Source organism: Meles meles, chromosome X (assembly GCF_922984935.1).
Source record: "Meles meles chromosome X, mMelMel3.1 paternal haplotype, whole genome shotgun sequence".
Classification (NCBI taxonomy): Eukaryota; Metazoa; Chordata; class Mammalia; order Carnivora; family Mustelidae; genus Meles; species Meles meles.
This window is the reverse complement of record NC_060087.1, coordinates 83,064,276-83,091,066: the sequence shown is the minus strand read 5'-3', so window position 1 is coordinate 83,091,066 and position 26,791 is coordinate 83,064,276. Positions and strand designations below refer to the sequence as shown.

General features: G+C 41.1%; 1 protein-coding gene across 3 annotated transcripts; it reads left to right on the top strand.

The window, feature by feature from the left end:
* Positions 1-1,827: 1,827 nt before the first annotated feature.
* NOX1 (NADPH oxidase 1) lies at positions 1,828-26,664 on the top strand. Of its 3 annotated transcripts, XM_045995740.1 has the most exons (13): positions 1,828-1,899; positions 7,038-7,133; positions 11,566-11,676; positions 11,926-12,010; positions 12,684-12,835; positions 12,940-13,121; positions 13,210-13,342; positions 19,755-19,847; positions 20,934-21,169; positions 21,387-21,549; positions 21,937-22,083; positions 22,280-22,404; positions 26,461-26,664. In XM_045995740.1, exons 1-13 carry the CDS (start codon positions 1,855-1,857, stop codon positions 26,585-26,587), a joined length of 1,695 nt encoding a protein of 564 aa, XP_045851696.1. In that variant the 5' UTR covers positions 1,828-1,854; the 3' UTR covers positions 26,588-26,664. The 3 variants fall into 3 exon arrangements, with proteins under 3 accessions (XP_045851696.1, XP_045851698.1, XP_045851699.1); XM_045995742.1 differs by lacking the exon at positions 11,566-11,676; XM_045995743.1 differs by lacking the exon at positions 21,937-22,083.
* The last annotated feature ends 127 nt before the right edge of the window (positions 26,665-26,791 follow it).

The following is a 26,791-nucleotide window of genomic DNA, read 5'->3' as shown; positions in this document are numbered from 1 at the left end:
AGGGATACTCAACCTCTTTAGTAATCAAGGAAATGAAAATTAAAATCACAACAAAGTAGTATTTTATACTCACTGGAATCATAAAAATAAAAAAGTCTAATAATAAAAGTCTAATAAAAAATACCAAGTGTTGGTAAGCACATGGAGGAAGTGGAATGTTCATCCATGGCTCATTGGATTATACAATTTATGTGAGCACTTTGGGAAAAGGTTTGGCATTAAATAGTAAAGTTGAACATGTATAAATCCCAGGACCCAGGAACCGTAGTGCATATACATCATTTTGTTAACATTGCTCTATCATCATCCAATATGATACTGAGTGAAAGAAGCAAACCACAGGAGCATATATACATACAAACAACTAGGTTCCATTTATTAAAAAGCTCAGAAACAGAAAAAGTAAACAATATAGTATATTTTTTAGGGATACATACAGTCAGTAAGCCTCTGAAGAAAAACAAGGAAATAATTAACTCAAATTTTAAGGTAGTAGTTACATCTGATGAGGGAGGGAATTGTAATCAAGGAGGGATGCACAGAGGGTTTTAAGAAATAAATATTTTATTTTTTTAAACCTGGGTAGTGAGTACATCAATAGTCATTCCTTAAAATTATTCTTTAAAGTACATATATATGTTTTATGCTGTTTCTGTGTATGATATATTTCGCCATTTTAGAAAAGAAAAAAAACTGTCCAGAACTGAACACACAATTCTAGTTAATCCATACTAGAAAACTATCACCTCTCTCATTTTGAGTATTCTGTCTCTGTTTTTAAAAAAGATGTATGTATTTATTTTGAGAGAGAGAAAGAGAGGGAGAGAGGGAGCACGCTCATGGGCATGCAGGCGCAGGGGGAGGGGCAGAGGGAGAGAGAATCCTCAAGCAGACTCCCTGCTGAGTGCGGAGCCTGAGGCAGGCTGGATCCCAGAGCCCTGAGATCACCACCTGAGCCAAAATAAAGAGTTGGACACTTGACTGACTGAGCCACCCAGGTGCTCCTCTGTCTCTGTTTTTTTGAACCGAGGTGTGCCTTTATATCTTTGAAATTTTCTCTTACTTATTTATTTTTTAAATATTTTATTTATTTGACAGAGAGAAACCACAACTAGGCAGAGAGGCAGGAGGAAGCAGGCTCCCCGTGGAGCAGAGAGCCGGATGCGGGGCTCGATCCCAGGACCCTGAGATCATGACCTGAGCCGAAGGCAGAGGCTTTAACCCACTGAGCTACCCAGGCGCACTCTTATTTATTTAGCCATTTTCCCCCTTGTCCTCCTAGTCAGTCAAGCTCTTCCCAGAGCCAGATCATCCTTCAGGAGAACATATATAGCGACATTTCTGAGCTAGTCAGGCTGAGGTCCAAATTGCAGGGGGCAGCTGTGGCAGCTCTTCTGAAAGCCCACCTTAAAGCTTAACACGCTTGCTTCCTGCCCTGTTTCTCCTGAGGCCATCTGCTTATAGCCCCAGCCTTTAGTGGGAAACCTTTGCAAATGGCTTATCAAGGCAAGCAATGCCTCACATTAGGTCATATTGATAAGACAAAGAGAGAATATTCTCACTCAAGAAGATTGTTATTTCCTGAAGGGATAAAACCCCACCAGGGAAAACCCCTGCAGTTGTCATAGGTAGGGCTGGTCTCCTCAAGCTGATAACATAGTTCCGTTCAGAGGAGGAAGGCAGAATGCACTTATTTCACTCCTTGAAGCTTTTGAGGTAATTGTGCATCTTTCATTTCTTAAAGACTCACATACTCTGAGCTAGACAGAGGTCTCAACCCTGAAGAACATCTCCAGAATCCAGGTTGCTGAATTTTCCCTGCTGCCTAGAGAGACTCCAAACCAGTTCTTGACAATGGGCAACTGGGTGGTTAACCATTGGTTCTCAGTTTTGTTTCTGGTAAGTAAATGTTTCCTATCTATGAATTATTCTTAAGAGAATAATTTGAGTAATTTGTAAACAGAGTAATTTGTTAATATTTCTTTTTTTAAAGACTTTATTTAGTTATTTGAAAGAGAGAGAGAGATAGAGCACGAGTCGGGTGAAGGGCAGAGGGAGAAGCAGACTTCCTGGTGAGTGGGAAGCCCAACACGGGGTTCTATCTTGGGTCTCCAAGATCCTGACCTGAGCTGAAGGCAGATGCTTAACCAACTGAGCCAGCCAAGCACCTCTGTTTGTTATTATTTGAAATGGAAATATTCTATGCCAATATGGGGCCCACTGAGGCCAGTTATCAGTTAAAAGCCCAACTCTAAGATTACACGTTTTATAAAATCTTGTGTATATGATTTATTTCACCATTTTAGAAAAGGGAAAAAATCCAACTCCAGAAATTGGTTGGTAAAGAGACAAATGATATAAACCTCAAGTATCTGGAATCTCTGTGTTTTCATTTTCCATCTTTTTTCTCTTCCATGTCACTTCTAACTACTGCCATGCAGCCTTCGTTTCTCTTCATCCTTTCCGTACTACCAACAGCAAGATTTCATAAAATCATTGAATGTTTGAGATAGAAATATTCTTGGTGATCATGGCTCAGTGCTCTCCATTTTAGAAATGGAATGTGAGTTACATACGCAATTAAAATTTTTTCTAGTACTTAGGTTGAAAAAGGTGAGAAGAAGTAGGTGATATTAATGTCCAGTAGTTTATTTAGTTTAACCCAATATATCAAAAATGTTATCCATTCGGGGCGCCTGGGTGGCTCACTTGGTTAAGCATCTGCCTTCAGCTCAGGTCAGGATCCCAGGGTAATGGAATTGAGTCCTGCGTCGGGATCCCTGTTCAGAGGGGATCTTGCTTCTCCTTCTACCTCCTGCTCCCTCTGCTTGTGCTCTCTCTTGACAAATGAATAGATTAGAAATCTTTTAAAAATGTTATCCTTTCAACATGTAATCAATATTGAAAATATTAACAAGATGGAGGTGGGCAGTGCTCTTTTTCTAAAACTAATATGTCTTACATGTTCGGGTTACGCACTTTGCAGTAATTCACAGTGTATTTGAGTGTGATGTGGTTTACTTTTCTACCACATTTGTAATTTTATTTATTCCATCTCCTTTGTGTGAATTCATGTATTATACCAAAATACAAGGGAAATGGGACTATTTGAAATGTCATATAGGAAATACTTTAATAAATATATATAAATAAAATACAAAATATTTGTCCTCATCTTCTCCCCCAGAGCAATGGCAAGACATTTTGTTAGATATTTGTTTTTAATGTTTTCTATAATTTAAAAATGTATAGCTTCTCATAAATATTATTTTCTTAACCATGATACTATAACTTTCCTAGTTTTATCTTAAAAGACAGAATGTCCTGAATTTTTATAGATGTTTTTAATTTGTTTTAAGTAATTTTCATCTTTTTTTTAATGTTCAGTTAGCCAACATATAGCAAATTATGCTTGACATATAATTTCCAATAAACTTTCCACTCAATAAATATTTTTAAAAAAGACAAAAGAAAATAATGAGATCAGTTAATGTCTTTTATTTTTCCCAAGTTTTTGAAACCCGATATGTACTTTGCACTTACAGTGTATGTGCGTTAGGACTAGCCACATTTCCAGTGATCACATGTGGGTAGTGGCTACGGCATTGCCTAGTGCAGCTTAAAGCAGCTCCTTTATTTTTCACAAGGAAAATAAGACCCATATGTCACACCGTGAATGGACTGCAGAACGATAACTCAAGCCCACTTTCCCAGTGTTCAGGCCAGAAATTCTTTACCCTGCACGCCACGTATGCATAACCTCCTTCTCCTTACACACACACACACACCCCTATCCCCACTCTTTCTTCCATTTCTGAGCCACCCCTGAGCTTGAAACTCCCTTTGTCCTTTTTCACTTTCCTAGATCTTCGTGTCATCCCCTTCTGGGGTAATCTCTTTTCTTCCATCTTTTTCCTTTGGGTTCCCTAGGATGGCCCAGGTGCTCGAGGGAAAAAGGTGTGAAGAACAATCATATTCCCCTGGAAGGTTGTTTGTTTTGCATTCAACAAAAGGCCCAGTGCTTATTTTGGCAGGTTACCCTATGCTTTATGTTTTCAACACTTGATCCTGTATATTTAATTCCTTTTGCACTAGTTGAAGAGACAGGGAACCTGGAAATGAGTTTCATTTCTGGTGTTAATTGAGGGATTTTGATCGAATTATTTATTCTCTCTAGACTTTGGGTCACCTGTGTGTGTGTGTGTGTGTGTGTGTGTGTGTGTGTGTGATAAGTTAAATAACTAGATTAGATACAAATATAAGTTTGCTTCTAGTTCTAAAATCCTCTGAATTTTGTATCTCTCTCTTAGTTTTTGCTCAGAGATTTCATCACCCATTATAGTGACTCACATTTAACTATGTAGCTTTGAATTTCCACCCCCTACCGATCTTGCTGGCAGGCTCAGACTTCTTGCTATCTCTGACATATACACCTATACATTATTTTTTTGGAGATTTTATTTATTTGAGAGAGAGAGAGCAAGAGTGAGAGTGAGAAAGCATGATCAGGGGAGGTGAAGGGGCAGAGGGAGAGGGAGAAGCAGACTTTCCACTGAGTGGAGAGCCCAACCTGGGGCTCAATCCCAGGAACCTGGGATCATGACCTGAGCCAAAGGCAGATGCTCAACCAACTGAGCCACCCAGACACCCCGCACTAGTTAAAAAAAAATTAATTTGAGAGAGAGAGAGCATGTGGTGGTGGGGGGGACAGGGCAGAGGGAGAGGGAGAGAAAGAGAGAGAGAGAGAGAGATTGATTCTAGCAGACTCCAAGCTGAGCAGGAAGCTGGTCTCGTGTTCAAGCTCAAGACTCCAAGATCATGACCTGAGCTAAAACCAAGACTCAAGCACTTAACAGACTGCATCACCTAGGCACCTCTGGCACTATTTCTTAAAATAAAAAATAAATTATTCAAAAAACATTCTTACCTCCCCCCTTTTGGCCAGGTCTTCTACCTCACTTTCCACCCATAATGGAGGAAATGATAGTGAAGGTGGGAAATAGAATGCCTTACTCCCAGATGTCACTGTATTCACCTTGCCTACAGTTGGTGATGGTCTGACACAGAGGAAAAGAACTCTCAGATCCTGAAATTGTTCTGCTCTCTCTGTCTTTGGAACTCTTGAGGTGTCTGTGGCTGTCACCACTCTTTTTCTATTAGGATCAAGAATCTCTGAAAGACACTCAATTCTGGAAATGGAGTCTGAGCAAATGATGCAGGAAGAAATGGATTAGTGAAGACGGGTAATAACCTAGATCTGGAGTTAGCATTTATTGAGCTCCTACTATGCACCGACTGTTGTATTAATCACTCTGCATAATTATTTCATGTAAGCCTCACAGCATTGCTCTGAGGGTAGATATCATTATTCCTCTTCACTTTATGGAATACACTAAGATTTAGAGAAGTTAAATAACGTATCTGTCTAAGATTATAGAGCTAGAAAGTGGTGAAGCTAGAATTTGAGCCCAAGGAGTTTGACTCCACTATCACTTTATTTTCTTAAGATTTTATTTATTTATTTATTTATTTATTTATTTATTTATTTATTTGAGGGAGAGAGAGAGAAAGCAGAGGGGAAGGCATGCATCGTGAGCAGAGGGGATAGGGCAGTGGGAGAAGGAGTCTCCCTGCTGAGCAGGGAGCCCAACGTGGGACTACATTCCAGGTCTCCCAGGACCTGAGCCAAAGGCAGATGCCTAACAACTGAACCACCCAGGCGCCCTCCAATATCACTTTAAATCACCATGCTTATGCTGCTGGAGGTGTGTGAGTGAGTGGTCCAGATCTAGGGAATCTGAACAAGCCATGCCCTAAGCTAAAGGCTGTCTACTTGCCGGGCTGAGATGGTTTTGATCCATCCTGGGGCCAACAATATATATTAAGGGCCTCCCAGTGCCCTAGAGTTCTGCTCAGTTACAAAGTAGCACTTCAAAGCTTGGGCCAGAGTTGCCTTGGTTGGTCTCCAAGGCAATGGGGCAGTGGGTTCCAAATTCCCCTTTGCCAGTGCAGCGACAGAGCCTGGAATAGACAAAAGCAGTCTTAAGAGCTCAGATGAGTCCAGAGCAATGATCAGTTAATTTGAAAAGAGACTCACAATCTAAAAACAGGAAAATGTGTGTCAGGGAGTAATTAAAGAGGCAGGCCCATCTGGAATCGTTTAGTCCTTTCCACATTGGTATTGTTATAGATGTTAAATTTATTCTTTGTTTCTTTTAAAAATCCATTTATTCACTTATTACCATCTTTTAGTTACAACGGTTGGAATGCTTCCAGTCCAGAAGTTGGCAAATGTTTTCTGCAAAGGGCCGGGTAGAATGTATTTTAGGCTTTGCTAGGCCCTATGGTCTCTTTCATAGCTACTCACTGCTTCCACTGAATGATGAAAGCAGCCAGAAACAATATAAGAATAAGTAGGTGTGGCTAAGTTCCAGTACCACTTTATTTATGGACACTGAAATTAGAATTTCATGTAATTGTCACATCATGAAATGTTATTCTTCTTTTGATTTTCCCAACCATTTAAATGTGGGGAAACAGGGACACCCGGGTGGCTTAGTTGGTTAGACATCTGCCTTCAGCTTGGGTCATGATCCTGGAGTCCTGAGATCAAGCCCCACACTGGCCTCCCTGCTTGGTGGGGAGCCTTCTTCTCCCTCTCCCTCTGCCTGCTGCTCCCCTGCTTGTGCTCTCTCTCTCTCTCTCTCTAATAAAATATTTAAAAAATAAGTATGTGAAAACAAACAGAAAAGTAAAAAACATTCTTAATTTGTAGGCTGTACAAAATAAATGGTGAGCTAGATTTGGCCCATCGGCCTTGGTTTGCTGATCCTGGTCATTAGCATCTGACGAATGCATGTCCTGACGTGCTAACTCTCTCTGAAAGTAAGTTGGATACTAGAGAGATTGTATTCATTTACAATGAAAAGACATAAACATAAAAGAGCCAAAATGGTGACACTACTTCCTCTCCCTTATCTATTCCTTCCCATATCCAAATTTTACTTGGTTCTTTGCTTGTTTTTTTCTTCCTCCAGACTACTTGGTTGGGGCTGAATATTTTCCTCTTTGTGCATGCCTTCCAGTCATATGAGAAAGCCGATAAGTACTACTATACAAGAGAAATCTTGGGGGTGAGTATCACACTTTCGATATGGAGACTCTCTAGGTTTTTTGTTTGTTTGTTTGTTTTTTGGTTATTTGTCACCTTGGCTCCTTTGAGACCCAAATGCCCCAATTTCCGCTAGGGTTAGAGTACCCAGAAAAAAAAATACAGGATGCCCAGAGAGAGGGCATGATCTGGGTGAAGAGCTGAGGGAGAGTAAGAGTGAGCCCAAGGGGGTGTGGGGAGGTTGGATCTCGGGACTTTAGGATCATGACCTGACCTGAAGGCAGATGCTTAAACGACTGAGCCACCCAGGTGTCCCCCTCTTCCAGTTAAATTTGAATTCCAGAAAAATAAATCATTTTTTGGTATAACTATATTTTGAGTATTGCTTGGGACATAGGTATGCTAAAAAAAATTACTCACTTTTTAAAATCTGAAGTTCAGATTTAGTTGGGCTTCTGGTACTTTTGTTCACTAAATCTGATAGCTCTATGTAAGGCACACTCCCCAGACCCCATGATAAAAACACACAGTAAAGAAAACTATTAAGCAATCATTTTAAAATGACTCAAGTACTACCATGGGGTGTGAGAGGAAAGCTGAGTAGACCTCCTGCCCCTGCCCCTACTTCATTCAAAGCAGCCTTTACCTGCCTTTTTTAAAAAAGATTTATTTATTCATTTTTATGTGTGTGTGTGAGAGACAGCACACACCACATGAGTGGGAGGAAAGGGATGGGAGAAGTAGACTCCCCACTGAGCAGGGAGCCCCATGTGGGACTCAATCCCAGGACCCCGGGATCACAACCTGAGCCAGAGGCTTCACCAACTGAGCCACCCAGGCGCCCCTCAGCCTTTATTTGTGTTATGGACTCCTGCTTATGATTTCCAGAAAGAGTTTGGTTTAAAACAAGTAAATAAACAACTTGAAAGCCACTGCTGTGGACTGATCTCATGGAAAAACACCTCTCCATCTAAAAAGAGGGATATATAGGGGGTCTGTGGGGTGAGTAGCGCGGCAGAACTCAAGACCTGAAGAAAGGCAGGGGTCGGGTGAGAATAACAGGATGGAGAGGGCTGTGGAAGTGGTAGGTAAAGAATGGAAGAGGGAGGGTGGGGAGTGGATAGGGCACGTCGATGTGGAGGTGACCAGAGATTGTCTCATAGGCTTATCAGTCTTTGAAAAGCAAATTGGACTACTAACTCTAGTGAGTTTTTCAGTAGCAGGTAAGGGATTTGGTTAAATCACTTTCATCTTGATTAGATCATTGGCTTTCCACAAAGACCTGTCCAAGGTACATGTTTAAAGAGTTTGTCCTAAAAAATACTTCTCTTCTCTCTATGATTAAAGGATCCATGTTGCGATCACAACCAATTTGAATGTTCTGTTCATGGCTTATTTCACCCTGCTGTTTTCTATTTTAAATGTTGTTCCTTGATCCTTTTTTGGAAACCATAACTCTAAAGGAAGTGTTAATTTATTTTAAAAATAGCCTTTTAGTAAGAGAGTGATGCAATACATGTGACTAGTTATTAAGAGCTTAATTAGCTTATGACTAAAAAGTCTGCAGCAGAAAAATGAATCATGCTGATATCCTGTGCACATTTCATTCACTTCATTTATTAAAATCTAATCTATTAAAAACATTTAATTATAAATAATGCTATTTTCTGTGACAGCAAATGATACAGAAATGTGTAAGTGAAAATGTGAAAATTGCCCTCCCATTCCATTCCCCAGAGATAACCACTGTTAATAGTTTCTGTGTGTGTCTGTACAGATACACTGATGTAAGTTCACAGATGCATCAGACACACAAGTTTTGTTTTTGAGGTGGGTACTATTCTTATTCACTTTTTAATTTCCTGCCTAGAGTAAAATTTGCCCTTTTTTTGGGTGTATGTACCATTCTATGAATTTGGAAAAGCACATACACTATAGCAAGGAGGTCTTTTTGTTTGTTTGTTTTTTGGTGTGTTTGTGGGTTTTTTTGTTTTGTTTTCACCAAGAAAGGGATCATATTGTTGATATTGGCTGGAAATTGCTTCTTACACTTAATGTAGTTCAGATAGCTTTCCATGTGGGTAACTAATGATATGCTGTAACTAGCTCGTACCGGCTTGCAATAGCCTCTGCGTGCATCTCTTCCCAGCCCTGTATTCATGGTGTTCAGTTACAGCAAACTGGTATCTTGAATCTGTCATGACAGGGGTATTGACATCATGTAAATTGGCAAAGGCTAGAAATCAAGATCTCCTCTCTTCCCTGGAAAGCTGGTTCTTAAACATTTACCACTCCTACTCCCCTGCGTATAGCTCTCATCCTTTGAAGACCCTAACCATCCATGGCATTGATGTGCCATAATTTATTTAATAATTCTGTAGTTATTTCTTGAATTTGTGCTTTCTCTAGGAAAATACAGAGAGTTATTTGACTCATTATGAAGCAGAGAAAATAGGTAACAGGAGGAGCAGTTTAAATTCATAGTCAGTGAGACATTAATGACAGCAGCAGCTGAACTGGAACATCAGGTGGTGTTGATATTGAGAAGAGCACATAAATGGGGATATTTCGGTGCACTGCAATGGGGAAAGAAGATTTCCTCTAAAAAGAATTGATCCCATACAGATAGCCCCTCCAGAATATGGAACTGTGAAAGTGTAGTCCTGTATTTTCCACTCAGTTGCTGATTTTAGCTTTAAGAAACCTCTGTGTCTCAAATAAGCAAGCTGCGCAAACCAGTGTGGAAAGGCAGGATCTTTAAGATGAGCAGAGAAAATTTACTCAGAAACGGAACAGAATGTCTCTCTGAAAAACAGTCGGAGTGTGACTCAGCAGAGGGAGAAAACACAGGTCATAGGGAAGAGCCAGAAATGGAAAACAGTAGGGCAGTTCCTGTTCACTGCGCTGCCGAATATGGTAAGCCATTACGGATGTCAGGCAGATCTTGACTTGGCTTGATGTCACCTTGCCTTGGGTTTAGGTGTCTCATGGAAAACGAGCTTTTGTGCTAAAAATAGTATTAGAAAAATTTAGGGGGTGGGAGAGAGGAAAAAAAGGAGAAATCGTTCACTCTTACCCATATTCTTGCTTTCGTCAAGTCGCTGACTGGCACACGTGTAAGGCTGGCTGTTATGACATTGGCACAGTCTATAGCTTGCAGCCCCAAGTACAGGGAGCTGACTCAGAGACCAGTTGCACAGAGTCAAGGAGGGAAGTTGGACTTGACCGCCATGGAGTTGAACATGTTCTGTCTGGCTGATACCTAATCAAGCCTGTTTGGGGCCTAAGTACTTGGCTTGAAGCACGGCTTCCTTGTCTCTTTTTCTGGCAACTTGTACTGCTGGAGCAGACTGATCTTGATGTATGCTGCCTGGCCACCCAAGGAAATCAGTTTGAAATTCTGTTCTCAGAAGTTCTCCTTTCTCAAATCTTGGCCTGAGTTTAAAATGTTTGCTCTGAGGGGTTCACTAGTTTTTCCTAAGCTGTATTCAATCATTAAAGGTGACTTAAATATAAATGGTTAAATTTTTTGTTGTTTACATGATGAGTACATGCTTATAATGGCAACATTAGAAAGTACATAAGAGAGAAAAAACAGTCACCGTCTGTAATTATACTTCTAAATATATAAGCTTTATTTAAAATGCAAATAAAAATATATACAATCTTCAAGATTGTTTTGCAAATGACAGGAAAATAATAATTGAGTGTATTTTTTCAAAGATTTTATTTATTTGACAGAGAGAGAGCACAAGAAGGCAGAGCGACAGGCAGAGGGTGAGGGAGAAGCAGACTCTCCGCTGAGCAGGGAGCCTGATGCGGGGCTCAATCCCAGGACCCTGGGATCATGATCCAAGCTGAAGGCAGCCGCTTAACTGACTGAGCCACCCAGGCACCCGAGTGTGTTTTTTTTCAATATTTTATTTATTTATTTGAGAGAGAGATAATGAGAGAGAGCCTGAGCAGGGGCGAGGGTCAGAGGCAGAGGGAGAAGCAGATTCCCCGATGAGCAGGAAGCCCGATGACACAGGGGCTCCATCCCAGGACCCTGAGATCATGACCCAAACCGCAGAAGGCAGACGCTTAACCAACTGAGCCACCCAGGCACACCAATAATTGAGTGTATTAAGCAAAGATACTCATTGCAAAGTATTACATCTATAGAATGTATTTGTTAATGTGAAATTATTGAATCCTATTCTCTTTTGTGTTGTTAGATGTATAGTCAAATGTCTCCAAGCCACTTGTCATGAGAATTTCTCAATTTACCATTAAGTTCAGCAAATGTTCTGTCATTTTGCAAACAGAGAGTCTAGACCTAGTGTGCTGGCTACTGAGAAAAGGGTGAGGAAGATGTCACCCTTTTCCAGGTCTCAGACAGGTGGACTGGGCTGTTCTCACTTCCTAGATGATGGGATGAAGCAGCTGATGATCTTTTCTCTCCTCTGCCCTAGTCAACATTGGCCTGGGCCCGAGCCTCTGCTCGCTGCCTGAATTTTAACAGCATGTTGATCCTGCTTCCTGTGTGTCGAAATCTGCTGTCCTTTCTGAGGGGCACCTGCTCAGTGAGTCCCAACCATTCCTAGGTCAACTTTCACATTAAAGACAAGAGACCCTGAACTCCTCAGTGGGGCAACCCAATACCTTCAAACTCCTAGGGGGTTTGATAAAGGAGACCAGGGGTCTCCTTTGGTAGCCAAGGGGGTAGGCAAGGGTGGGTGGGTATTGGTATGCTTTAAGACATGTTGGTTATGGGTTACTGAATTTTATAAACTGCCTGGAGACACCTAACCTTGATCACTTTCCATTTGTAGTTTTGCAGGCGTACCCTGAGAAAGCAATTGGGTCACAACCTCACCTTCCACAAGCTGGTAGCATATATGATCTGCCTACACACAGGTAACTAATGCAAACCACAAATCTGCAAGCTCGTGAGCATTCAGAGTATAGTTTCGTTCATCTCCACATTTAGACATGCGGGAAGTATTTCTCAAACACCTGGCACTATTTATCAGACACTGCTGTAGGCAGTCCGTCTTTCCTTTCTTCCTTCCTTCCTGCCTTCCTTCCCTCCTTCCTCCACCCTCCCTTCCTCTCTCTCTTTCTTTCTTCTTTCTTTCTTTATCTCTCTCTCTTCCTTCCTTCCTTTTTTCTTTTCTCTCTTTCTTTCAAGATTTTATTTATTTATTTGACAGGGAAAGCAAGAGAGCACAAGCAGAGGGAGTAGTGGAGGGAGAAGCAGGATCCCCGCTGAGCAGGCTGATCAAGGAGCCTGATAGAGATCTGAATCCTAGAATCCTGGGATCATGACCTGAGCTGAAGGCAGACACTTAACAGAGTCACCCAGGCGCCCCTGTAGGCCTATTTTCATGGAACTTATATTCGATTCTTTTGGGAACAGAATGAGAATACAAAAGATCTTCATTCTCTCTGCAATCAAGATTTATCTGGCACTTTCTGTGGACTCAGCATTCTGCTAGACACTATCTATAGGATTCTCCTTTGCTAGTGGGGCATGCCTGCAGTGATGTTTCTGAGACACATTTCAATTCACTGTCATCTTTCCATTTAGCCATTCACATCATTGCACACCTGTTCAACTTTGAACACTACAGCAGAAGCCGACAGGCCAGAGATGGGTCCCTTGCCTTTGTTCTCTCCACCCTATCTCATAAAGAGAAAGGGGAAGATTCTTGGCTAAATCCTCTCCAGTCTCCAAACATGGTGAGTTGACTCAATGACAAAGCATCTGCGATCTGGTCACGAGTATGGAAGGGCATGGCATTATTGGCACCTGTTGTGTCAGGCTGAAATTTCTCCTTTTGTAGACAGTGGAGTATGTGACATTTACCAGCATTGCTGGTCTCACTGGCCTGATCATCACAGTAGCTCTGGTTCTCATGGTGACATCAGCTATGGAGTTTATCCGGAGGAGTTATTTTGAGGTCTTCTGGTACACACACCATATTTTTATCATCTACATCATTGGTTTAGGGATTCACGGCATTGGGTAAGGTCCTCAAACCCTCATTCTCGTGCCCCAGCCCCTGACCTTGCATAATTCTTTGCCCCAAACTGTCCTTCTTTTTCTGTCTCAGTGGACTTGTCCGGGGTCAAACAGAAGAGAGCCTGAATGAGAGTCATCCTCACAGGTGTGCAGAATCTTACAAGCACTGGGATGATCAGGAGTCCCACTGCAAGCATCCCCAATTTGAAGGGCTCCCTGCTGAGGTAAGAGCCCCATAGGCAAGGGTAGACTCTTGCTGGAAGCTGTTATTGTTGTGGTTATTATTACTCTTACTATTGTTACTGTTAGTTAGTTCAGCACTGTGCTAAGTCCTATGGAGGATATATTCACAAGGTTCCTATCATCAAGGGACTCCAGTATCACTGGCCAACAGCCTGGGGAATTACCATCAACAGGGGATCCTGAAGAGGAAGGACTAATGGTTATTGCATGTTGTGAGACCCTCTCCAAAATAATTATACCTCACATTATTTTTTAAAGATTTTATTTATTTGTTTGTCAGAGAGAGTGAGCACAGGCAGACAGAGTGGCGGGCAGAGGCAGAGGGAGAAGAAGGCTCCCTGCTGAGCAAGGAGCCCAATGTGGGATTCGATCCCAGGACTCTGGGATCATTACTTGAGCCCAAGGCAGCCTCTCAGTTGGTTAAACTGAGCCACCCAGGCATCCTGATACCTCACATTATTAATAGTGTTTACCATGGGACAGGTTTGCTGTGTAATATGGATTATCTCATTTATATAAAACAATAATTGATGAGGTAGTATTTTTTTGGTCTCCATTGTGAGACAATAGGATGAGGATTCAAGAAGATTCAACTGTCAGGTTCTCACAGTAAGTAACTAGTGGAATTGGAATTCAAGCCCAGGCTTTCCAGATTCCAAAGATTGTGTTCTTGACCACTGAAATCCAATCAGTTTTCTTGGGGGGAGTGATACATGCATACGGTGAAATGATCACCATAATGAGATTAATTAACACATCCATCACCTCACATAGTTTCTATTTTGTGCGTGTGTGGTGAGAATGCTTAAGATCTACTCTTTCAACAAATTTCAAGTATGCTATACAGTATTATCAGCTGTAGTCGCCATGCTTTACATTAGATCCCCAGAGCTTATTCATCTTATTACTGAAGTCACATACCTTTTGACCAGCATTTTCCATCACTCTCCCACCTCCTGTCTCAGGCCCTGGTTACCTACCTTCCTAGTCTCTATTTCTATGAGTTCAACTTTTTTTAAAAAGCACTCTCAAAGTCAGCTTTCTTTGGTGTTATAAAAACATGCTTGGGGGGCGCCTGGGTGACTTAGTGGGTTAAAGCCTCTGCCTTCGGCTCAAGTCATGATCCCAGGATCCTGGGATCGAGCCCCGCATCGGGCTCTCTGCTCTGTGGGGAGCCTGTTTCCTCCTCTCTCTCTGCCTGCCTCTCTGCCTACTTGTGATCTCTGTCTGTCAAATAAATAAAATTTTAAAAAAAACATGCTTGGAAATTATTAAATAGTGGACAATCAAGAAACTGGGTTCCAGGGACCTCAAGCTATGCCTTGGGAAGATTATTGTGGATATCATGGTTTACCTTTGCATGCTCATAAAATATATTAGATGGAGGAATAAATGGAAGGAAAAGGTTGATTTGTGGTGTCTCAAAGTGCTCTGAGGATGATTAAAGTCTTTAAATCAGTTGCAGAATTAAGAGCAATATCTTGGTCCTCATCAAAAATGGGAATAATATCTTTAAAAAATCCCCTAAAGTTGGCATTTCAAATCAGTTGGGAAAAATATATATATCATTCAACAATTTTTTTTAGGACAATAGGTTATCCATCCACGAAGAAAAGCTGAATCTTGATTTATACTAAAATATGAATCAGGAATGCATGGATCAAGGATTTAAATGTTAAAGAAAGGAAAGAAATTATAAAAGCATCCTAAGACCACCTGGGAATTTTTTTTTTCTAATACTGCAGGATTGCAAAAAGTGTTCCCTTAATAAGCTTTAAAAAGACCTTGAAGGGGTGCCTGGATGGCTCAGTGGGTTAAGCCTCTGACTTCAGCTCGGGTTATGATCTCAGGGTCCTGGGATTGATCCCCACATCAGGCTCTCTGCTCAGCAGGGAGCCTGCTTTCCCCTCTCTCTCTGCCTGCCTCTCTGCCTACTTGTGATCTCTTGTCCGTCAAATAAATAAAATCTTTAAAAAAATTTAAAAAAAGACCTTGAAGTCAGAAAATAAAATAGGATAAATTTAAATAAATATATATTAAAATGTATTATATGTAAATTTTAAGTTTTAATTTAAATTCCAGTTAGTTAACATACAGTGTAATATTAGTTTCAGGTGTACAATTTAGTGATTCAGTACTTCCATACAACACCCTGTGCTCATCACAAGTGCACTCCTTAATCCCCATCACCTATTTCATCCATCCCCCCACCCACTTCCCCTCTGGTAACCATCAGTCTGTTGTTATGTTTAAGAGTCTTTTTCTTGGTTTGCCTCTCTCTCTCTTCCTTTCCCTATACTCATTTGCTTTGTTTCTTATATTCTACGTATGAGTGAAATAATATGGCATTTGTCTTTCTCTGACTGACTTATTTCACTTAGCATAATGCTTTCTAGGTCCATCCACGTCATTGCAAATGGCAAGATTTCATTCTTTTTTAAAAATTTCATTCTTTTTTATGGTTGAGTAATATATTCCATTACACACACACACACACACACACACACACACACACACACACTTACTACCTGTTCTTTATCCATTCATCAGTCAATGAACATTTGGACTCTTCTCATAATTTGACTATTGTGGATGATGCTGTTATAAACATCCCAGTGCACATATCCTTTTGAATTATTTTTTCTATATCCTTTGGGTAAATACCTAATAGTGTAACTTCTGGGTCATAGGGTAGTTTTATTTTTAACTTTTTGAGGAACCGCTGTACTGTTTTCCAGAGTGACCTCACCAGTTTGCATTCCCACCAACAGTGCAAGAAGGTTCTCTGTTCTTTACATCTTTGCCAACATCTGTTGTTTCCTGTGTTGTTCATTTCAGCCATTTTAACTTGTCTAAGGTGATATCTTATTATAGTTTTGATTTACATTTCCCTGTTGATGAGTGATGTTGAGCAACTTTTCATGTGTCTGGATGTCTTCTTTGGAAAAATGTCTACTCATGTCTTCTGCTCATTTTTTTAACTGCATTATTTAAAAAATGGTTTATGGGTGTTAAGTTTGATGAGTTCTTAATATACTTTGGGTACTAATCCTTCATCAGATATGTCATTGGAAAATATCTTCTCCCATTCTGGAGGTTGCCTTTCAGTTTTGATGATTGCTTCCTTTGCCGTGCAGAAACTTTTTATTTTGATGTAGTCCCAATAGTTTATTTTTACTTTTATTTCCCTTACCTCAGAAGACATAACTAGAGAAATGTTGCGATAGCTGATGTCAGAGAAATTACTGCCTGTACTCTATTTTAGGATTTGTGTGGTTCCATTTTGATCTTTAATCCATTTTTGAGTTTATTTCTGTGGATGATATAAGAAAGTGGTCCAGTTTCATTCTTTGGCATGTTGTTGACCAATATTCCCAACACCATTTGTCGAAGAGACTTTTTCCCATTAAATATTCTTTCCTCCTTTGTTGAAGATTAATTGATGATACAATTGTGGGCTCATTTCTGGGTTTTCTATTCTGTTCCATTGTCCTATGTGTCTGTTTTTTTGTGCCAGTACTGTACTGTAGTTTTGATTAGTACAGCTTTGTAATATAACTTGAAGTCTGGGATTGTGATGCCTCCAGTTTTGTTTTTCTTTTTCAAAATTGCTTTGGCTATTTGGGGTCTTCTGTACTTCCACATAAATTTTAGGATTGTTTGTTCTAGTTCTATGAAAAATGCTGTTGATATTTTGATAAGAATCACATTAAATCTGCAGATTTCTATGGGTAGTACACACATTTATTTTAAATGTTTTATTTATTTATTTGACAGAGACACTGTGAGAGAGGGAACACAAGCAGGGGCAGAGGCAGAGGAAGAAGCAGCCTACCTGTTGAGCAGGGAGCCTGATGCAGGCTTGATCCCAGGACACTGGGACCATGACCCTAGCTGAAGTCAGATGCTTAATGACTGAGCCATCCATGTGCCCTAGTACATACTTTTTAACAGTATTTATCTTCCAATCCATGACCCTGGAATGTCTTTCCATTTCTTTGTATCATCTTCATTTTCTTTCATCAGTGCTTTGTGGTTTTCAGAGTATAGGTCTCTCACCTCTTTGGTTAAATTTATTCTTGGGTATTTTATTATTTTTGGTGTAATAGTAAATGGTGTTGCTTTCTTAATTTCTCTTTCTGCTGTTTCACTGAAATATGTGTGTTTTTTTTGCTTTTTGTTTTTTTAATTTTAATTTTTAAATTTTTAAATAAACATATAATGTGTTTTTATCCCTATGGGTACAGGTCTGTGACTCACCAGGTTTACACATTTCACAGTACTCATCATAGCACATACCCTCCCCAATGTCCATATCCCCACCACCCTATCCTGTCTCCACTCCTGGAAATACTTGTTTTTAAAAAGCTCTATGGTATACCATTTTGTCATTTTTTTATGTGATCATTTTTTAAAAGATTTTATTTATTTTTTGACAGAGAGAGAGATCACAACTAGCCAGAGAGGCCGGCAGAGAGAGAGGGGGAAGCAGGCTCCCTGCTGAGCAGAGAGCCTGAGGCAGGCCTCCCTCCCAGGACCCTGGGACCATGACCTGGGCCGAAGGCAGAGGCTCAACCCACTGAGCCACCCAGGCACCCTTACGTGATCATTTTTAATGACCTTGAGGGCATTATGCGAAGTGAAATAAATCAGATGGAAAAATGACAAATATTGTATGATCTCACTGTGTGTGGAATCTTACTTTAATGAACCTAACTCGCAGGTACAGGGAACAGATTGGTGGTTTCCAGACATAGGGGATGGGGGAGTGAGCAAAATGAATGAAGGTGGCCAAAGATACAAACTTCCAGTTATAAAATAAATAAGTCATGGGTATGTCATGTACGGCATGGCGACTCTAGTTAATAATACTGTATTGCATATTTGAAATTCGCTTAGAGAGTAGATATTAAAAGTTCTCAGCACAAGAAAAATTTTTTTGCAACAATGTATGGTGACGGATATTACTATACTTATTGTGATCATTTTGTAATATATACAAATATTGAATCATTATGGTGTACACCTGAAACTAATGTAATTGTATATATCAGTTATATCTCAATACAAAAAATGAAATAAAAAGAAAAATGAAAAAAAGACAATTGGGTATTAGCAAAAAAAAAATCTGTGTGGTATATCATTTTTATCATTTTTTTCTTAGTAAATAATAGAGCCATTCCTATACTCATATACTTAGTGCACGCCTCAATTATATCTTTATGCTCCATTTCCTAGAAGTGATATTTCTGGGTCAAACAGAAGCAATGCTTTTAAGACTGTTAGGATTATAGCCAAATTGCTCTCTGGGAAGATGCTACTAATTTGTCCCTCCACTGATTGCGCATGTGAATGTGCCCATGTCCCTGCATCCCAGTTAATGGTGGGCATTATTGTTTAATGTTGTTTTCCAACCTGAGAAACTAAAGTGCTATTTTGGTTTAAAATTCACTTCTCTGAATATTTCTGAGGTCAAAATTTTTTTTGCCATGTTGTTATTAGCCACTTCTTAAATATATTTTTTGTGTGTTTTCTCTGAAAACATGGAGAATTTTTTTTTCCAGATTAAAAGTAGCATCAAAATTGTATAATACCCACTCTCAAGTTCACCTGCCACATCCCTGCCTCTTTCCTCCCTGGAGATACCCAAGGAAGTTGTTTGCCTGAAACAGCATAAGAAACCTCATTCCACACAGTTCCGATGTTTCACGCTGAAGCAGTTGTGTGAGAAAGGACATGACTTAGCATTGCTAGGATATACATTTTTAGTAGTTCCTGTGCATAGGAAGCAACCTGCTACCTTTGAGAGAATCTCAGGTGGGTAGAAAGGCTGCTTTTAAAAAAGATGGAGAGAAGATAAAAAGTATGTTACTATGTTAGGTGTTTTGAGCACCTGAGAAAAGAGGTGACCGGTAAATACCAAGTTTTATGTAGTGGTACAAATAGTGTCAGCCATATGCTTTCCCTTGTTAGTTTGTTTTGTTTTTAATCATCTGCTTCTCTGTTGGGTTTTTCAGGTTGGACATATTGTGCTGGAAGACCGTCTTGGAGTCTTAAAAATTAACATTTATATGTAATTTAAGAATATATATAATATACATTATATGTATAATTACCACATATTTTATTTCTGTGCTTTTCTTTTGCTTCCTAGTGAGACTTGTAAAACTTCAGGAAATGATCCTGCTTTATGAGTCACATATTAGCAAACAAAACTGTTATAATTTTTTCATTTCCATTTCCGTCTGTAAGATTTGGTGAAATTAGTGGCTTGATAATGATACACATCAGAGAACTTGATAAATATTATTGAATGAAGAAATGAACTGCTACCCATATAAATCCTCAACAGGAGATTAACATGTGACACCATTCTTTATTCTCTCTCTGCAGTCTTGGAAGTGGATCCTTGCACCAGGGATTCTTTATATCTTTGAAAGGATTCTTCGATTTTACCGCTCACAACAGAAGGTTGTGATTACCAAGGTAAAGAATATGTGGGTGCCTGGGTGGCTCAGTGGATTAAGCCTCTGCCTTCGGCTCAGGTCATGGTCCCAGAGTCCTGGGATAGAGCCCCTCATAGGGTTCTCTGCTCAGCAGGGAGCCTGCTCTCCCCGCCCCCCGCCCACCCTCACCTGCCTCTGCCTACTTGTGATCTCTCTCTGTCAAATAAATAAAAATCTTTAAAAAAATTATGTCTTTTCTGGGGCACCTGGCTGACTCAGTGGGAGGAGAGTGTGACTCTGGTTCTCGGGGTCATGCGTTCAAATCCCACATGGGGTGTAGAGAGTATTTAAAAAAAAAACTTTAAAAAAAGAATATGTACTTGGAGCACATGGATGGCACAGTCGGTTAAGCGTGCCACTCCTGGTTTCAGCTCAGGTCCTGATCTGAGTCAGAGTTGTGGGATGGAGCCCTACACCAGGCTCCGAACTCAGTGCAGAGTCTGCTTGGGAGTCTCTCTCCCTCTCCTTTTACTCCTCCTCCCCTAAAATAAATGAATACATCTTAAAAAAAGTTTTTTAAGAAAGAACATGCACTTTCTCTCGCTGTGATAAGAGTTCTTTTCTTCCTGATTACAGGAATAGATTGCCATGTTTTCACCCTGGAGGGAATAAGAAGGAACTGGGGCAATACACTTTAGTTCCTCCAGTGCTGGACAGAAATATGGGGAAAAGGGTTTGACCAAGATCATCAGCATGGGTCTTTGTCAGAGGCCACAAACAGGTAGCCTGGGCGAGCCCACAGACATCCTCTGGTTGGCCTGCACACTGATTGTTTGGAAAGTTGAATTGGTTGCTGACATTTAAACATCCAGAGGGAGGCTTTCACAGTAAAAGAAAAATGGCCCTTCTGTCTTCTACTGAAGAATCAGGCAACCCAATAACTCTATGTGGAACAGTAGGTTCCACAGTGCACTCACTGTCTGGACAGTCACTGCTGCCTTCTTTCAAAAGGACTGCTCGCAGTTCACCACCATCGCCAGCCCTCTTGCTTTACTGACTTCTTTCATCTACCTGCTCCTGTCGCCGTTTGAGTTTGCCTCCTTTGGCCTCTATGCTTCATTCATAGGTTGTCATGCACCCATCCAAAGTCCTGGAATTGCAGATGAACAAGCGTGGCTTCAGCATGGAAGTGGGACAATATATTTTTGTTAATTGTCCCTCCATCTCTTACTTGGAGTGGCATCCCTTTACTCTGACCTCTGCTCCAGAGGAAGACTTCTTCTCCATTCATATCAGAGCAGCAGGTGACTGGACAGAAAATGTCATCAGGGCTTTTGAGCAGCAGCCATCACCAATTCCCAGGTAGGTCCTGGAGAGCAGCTGAGGCCCACAGCAGATGCAGACAGGCAGAAAAGAGAAAGCAATTCCTTGTTGTATTTTAAGTCTGGTGCAATCGAAATATGATTAAAATAAATAGGCACCACCTGAACCATGGGAGCAGCTATGTCCTGGGAAGGATGTTTGAGGTGGGGAGTGGAGGCGAGACTTCACTTGCCCATTGTCTTCTGTCTGCCACCAGGATTGAAGTGGATGGTCCCTTTGGCACTGTCAGTGAAGATGTCTTCCAGTATGAAGTGGCTGTGTTGGTTGGTGCAGGAATTGGGGTCACCCCCTTTGCTTCCATCTTAAAATCTATCTGGTACAAATTTCAGCATGCAGATCACAACCTTAAAACACAAATGGTAACTCCCTCATACTTCTTTTCATCTGGTCTGGGCCTGACTGGTCCATTGCTTTCATGGCTTAACCTCTTTACAACTGGTCCCTGGAGCTATGAGAATGAGCGATCTCTTCTCTCTGCCAAGGCATCCATTTCTATAAATTTATCATAGGACCAGGGTCTTCATTTTCAATTTGGAGATTAAAATCACCTAGAACCAAAGATGACGTTGGAAGTCTTTTTCTTCAAGGGACGTCATAAGAACTCTGGACCTTTATGCTGCTTTTGTACGATCGATTTTTCAGATCACCCATAGATGTGACCAACAGAGTATATATAATAGTCATGTCACCAAATGGACATCTTAAAGACACTTGAATAAGGTTATGTTCTCTCTTGCTGATTCCAGATCTATTTCTACTGGATCTGCAGGGAGACAGGTGCTTTTGCCTGGTTCAGTGACCTGTTGGCGTCTCTGGAACGTGAGATGGAGGAATTAGGCAAAGTGGATTTTCTAAACTACCGTCTCTTCCTTACCGGATGGGACAGCAAAGTTGTGAGTTCAAAGAACACACTAATTCTCATGTTAGATGCAAGATCAATGTCAGACAAGGTCGTGCATGCTCATTGGAAATAATTATTTCTTATGATTTCTTAACTGCCCTCATCCCCACCCCCAAGTTTAAAAGTGGCTGAAGGAAGAGACATATGTCAGGACCTGCTTTTTCTAACTTTTATTTCTTTGCCTTCAGGCCGGTCATGCCGCATTAAACTTTGACAAGGCCACTGACATCCTGACAGGTCTGAAACAGAAAACATCTTTTGGGAGACCCATGTGGGACAATGAGTTTTCTACAATAGCTAATGCCCACCCCAGGTAAGTATATTCTTCTCTACTTAGCTGAGTCTGCAGAGTTAGGGTTTAGGAAAAATATTACAGCATGTTGAACACTCTTTAGGAAAAGGTCTCTGGGGCAGAAACTGTTTGCACCACTCTCAGATTCTCGCTTCAAGCCGAACAAAATTTCATCTGGGGTTTTAGCCAAATAAGGGTATGACCTTGTAATGAATGAGAAGGTGTTTTCTGCCCCTACAAGTCCTCCATTCAAACAGTGAGGCAAGGGGATTCAGTTCCAATCAGTATTACCAAATAAAATGGAAAACTGGAAAAATTCAAATGTATTGTTTTGGGCCTTAATAATCCCTGGTTAAAGTAAGAAAGGTTTGAAGCATATTATCTAATTAAATAATGACCTGACCTCTGTATTTCTGGAAGAGTTTTGAGATATGTTAGAACATATAGGAAAATCTTGTGCCATGAAATCAGTCATTTCAAGGGGAAGGAGATTGAGCTGATCATTAGATAAGTTCCTGGAACAAGCTGGCAGCCGAAGATCAATTCAATTCCACAGACATTATTGGTTACCTTCTATAAGCTCAACACTCACTATTCTAGAAGGTTTGGAGGTTGAAAGAGAAATAGAACATAGTTTTCATCTTTAAGGAGCACACATTTTAATAAAAGGTACATACAATCCACTCAAAACAGAATGATGCACTCCATGAAACAAGTACATGGACATGGAGGGAAGGAAAGTCTATGCCCACATGGGGTGATCAGGGCAGGCTTCACAAAGGCGATGGTCAGAACACTTAGTCACTCAGATTCAGATGATCTTTGGTCCTAACACTCGTTCTGACACTTTCCATTTCTGGGAACTGGAGCTAGAAAGTCCTCTGATCTTCTGATTTCTTATCTATGAAATGGGGGTTATGTTAGTAAACGCCCTCTCTACTCACTTGCAGACTTGTTGTAAACATTAAACAATACAGACATGAAAAATGTATGTAAACAGTAAAGCAGTACTTAAACGAAAGTGATTATGTTAATTATTGAGCTGACCATAGTTGAAGCTGTGAGAATGGATGAGATTGCCAGGAGAGTGGGTGGCTGAGGACAGAGTAAGGAATGCTTCCATTGTGTGGGAAGGGTGAAAGATGAGCCAGGGAGGAAGTAGGAGAATGTGGAGAAATGGTGTCTCAGAAGCCAAGGAAGGAAATATTAGAGAAGTGTGGTCAACAGTTTTGGAGGTGTGGCAGGGTCCAGGAAATGCTTATTTAACTTAACGATGATCTAAGCATACTCACAGACAGAACAGGAACCACTAGAGAGGAATAAAGTAAATATGCAAAAATGGGGAGAGGGTTAGGGTGACCATAATAAAAGGTGGGCAATAAAGGGCCCATCCTTTGTGGCTCTGTCAGTTGAGTATCTGACTTCGGCTCAGGTCATGGTCTCAGGGTCCTGGGATCGAGCCCTGCATTGGGCTCCCTGTTCGGCGGGGAGTCTGCTTCTCTCTCTGCCCCTCACCCCACTTGTGTTCTCTCTCTCTCTCTCTCTCTCAAACAAACCTTAAAAAAAAGATGGACAATAAGAGTAGGTGAAGAGGTGGAGAAATTATAGGAGAGTTCCTCCCACATTGCTTGTGGGAATGTGAAATGGTGAGGCACTTTGGGAAAACTCTGGCATTTCCTCAAAATGATAAATATAATAGCAACGTGACCCAGCAATTTTGCTCCTAAGTATATACCCAGGAGAATTGAAAACAGCCTTTGCTAGCCACACAACAACTTATACGTGAATGCATGTAGAATAGCCAAAAAGTGAAAATAAGTCAAGTTATCCATCAACAGAAGAAAGGATAAACAACATATGTATATCCACACGGTGGGATCTTATTAAGCTGTAAAAAAAGGAACAAAGTACTGACACATGCTATAACATGGATGAACCTTGAAAATAGTTTGTTAAGTGCAAGAACCAGACCCCAAAGGCCACATAGTGTATGGTTCCATTTATTTTATTTCATTTTTTAAAGATTTAATTTATTTATTTGACAGAGAGAGAGCACAAGAGTGCACAAGCAGGGGGAGCAGCAGAGGGAGAGGGAAAAGCAGACTCCCCTCTGAGCAGGGACCCCCCCCACCCCCACGCAGCACTTGATGCCAGGACTCTGGGATCATGACTCACGCTCAAGGCAGATGCTTAACCGATTGAACCACCCAGGTGCCCCGCCAGCACTTTAAATATGTCATTTCATTGACTTCTTGCCTGCAATGTTTCCAATGAGAAATTAGCTAAAAATCTTATTGAAGATTCTTTGTATGTGTTGTGTCACTTCTTTCTTGTTGCTTTTAAGAGTCTCTCTTTGTCTTTGGTTTTTAACAGTTTGACACATGGGACTCATTATGCCTCAGGGTAGATCTCTTTGAGTATCATATTTGGAGCTCATTGGGGCTCTTGAATATGTAGATTCATGTCTTTTCATCAAATCTGGGAAATTTTCAGCCATTATTTCCTCAAATATTCTTTCTGCACCTTTCTCTTCTTCTCTTTCTGGGACTTTCATATGTGTATGTTGTCCACTTGATGGTGTCCCACAGATCTTTTAGGCTCTGTTCATCGTTCTTCATTCTTTTTTCTTTCTACTCCTCAGCCTTCACTTCCTGCTAGCACTGAATCTAGAGATCAGCCAGGGGAGGGAGACTAGTGTCTTCTCAGGTCTTTCCTGAGCACACATCTTGCACTGGATATGTGGGTAGCTTTCCATTTTTAAAAAAAGATTTATTTATTTATTTATCTGACAGCGAGGGGCACAGCAAGAGAGGGAACACAAGCAGGGGGAGTGGGAGAGGGTAAAGCAGGCTTCCTGCCTAGAAAGGAGCTTGCTGCCAGAGCTTGATCCCAGGACCCTGGAATCATGACCCAAGCCATGGCAGATGCTTAACCAACTGAGCCGCCCAGGCACCCCTGTATGGTTACATTTATGTGAAATGCTCAGAACAGGCAAATCTAGAGATAAAAAGTAGATTTGATTGTCTGGGGCTGGGTGAAGGTGGTTGGGAGGAAATGGGGGGTGACTGACTCCTAACGTGTATGGGGTTTTTTGGGGGGTGATGAAAATGTTCTTGGATTAGATAGTGGTGATGGGTACACACTTTGTGGCTATACGAAAAAGCACTAACTGTAGGGGTGCCCAGGTCACTCTGTAGGTTTAGGGTCTGACTCTTGATTTCGGTTCAGGTCATGATCTCAGGGTCCTGAGATTGAGCCGCATGCTGGGCTCCATGCTGAGTGTGGAGCCTACTTGGGACTCTCTCTCTCCTTCTCCCCCTCCCTGTTCTCTCTCTCTCTCTCTAAAAAGGCACTAACTGTACACTTTAAAAAGGTGAATATTATGACATGTGAATTATATCTGAATTAAGTGAAAAAGAAGGGAGAGGAAGGTATGAGAGAGGGAAGTTGAGGGTGAGACCCAGAGCACAGTTAGGAAGATTATCCTTGGCAAGAAGGCTCATCACCTCTTTAGTGTGAGAAATTGTGGTGTGGGGACAGATGCAGAGTGGATGGCTCTACTGGCAACAAACACATATCCACTTGCTGTGTGCCAGGCATTTTTTGAATTGCTTTACATACGTTTTTCGTTTAAACCCCCAAACAACCCTGTGAGGTGGGGACTATTTTGATCCCCATCTTACGGGGAGGGGGTACCTGCAACAGAGAGGTTAAAGGGACTTGCCTGAAGTCACCCAGCTGGGCTAAGTGTCAGAGCTGCAATTTCAACCCAGATAGTCAGCTCCAAGGGCTCCAGGGTCTAGCACTTTGCCTCTACCCTGCACTATCTCCTGAGTTTCTGTTCTCGCGACAGTCTAGGCAAGGCTGCATGCTGAGAGTGTGACAAGGGCTGAGAGCGCATTTGGGGCTTGCAGGCAGAAAAGGTGAGAAAACTACCATGAATAATGTGAGGGAGTCAACAGCTGAATAGGCAGGATGTTGGCAGTAGTAGAGACCTGCAGAGGCAGTTTCTCCATCTGCACTGACATTAGCCCCTTTTGCTGGATTCTAGCCCATTTGATTGTTCGATTCCTGCAGGTCTGTGGTGGGAGTCTTCCTATGTGGTCCTCAGACTCTGGCAAAGAGTCTGAGCAAACGCTGTCACCAGTACTCCAGTCTGGATCCCAGGAAAGTTCAATTCTACTTCAACAAAGAAAACTTCTAACTATAGGAACAAGGGTGCTAATCTGCATTTAGTCTCTCCCCTGAATCTCCCTCCAACAAGTTACTTGGTCTGATCAGGTTTGGGCACAGCCATTTAAAGGATGGTAATATGCTTCTCAGGCTCTGACTCTCTGGCATCTCTTTTTTGATTGGATTCAACTTGGATGTCACTGATCTTCATGAGGTCATGCTAATGGCAAAGGCG

What these genes read in the sequence shown, in the direction of transcription:
- NOX1 (XM_045995740.1), top strand. Translation starts at nt 1,855, where the DNA reads ATGGGCAACTGGGTGGTTAACCATTGGTTCTCAGTTTTGTTTCTG. An exon ending in CTCTCCAGTCTCCAAACATG is followed by an intron (nt 12,836 to 12,939) that starts GTGAGTTGACTC and finishes CTCCTTTTGTAG; the next exon opens with ACAGTGGAGTATGTGACATT. An exon ending in CCGGATGGGACAGCAAAGTT is followed by an intron (nt 22,084 to 22,279) that starts GTGAGTTCAAAG and finishes CTTTGCCTTCAG; the next exon opens with GCCGGTCATGCCGCATTAAA.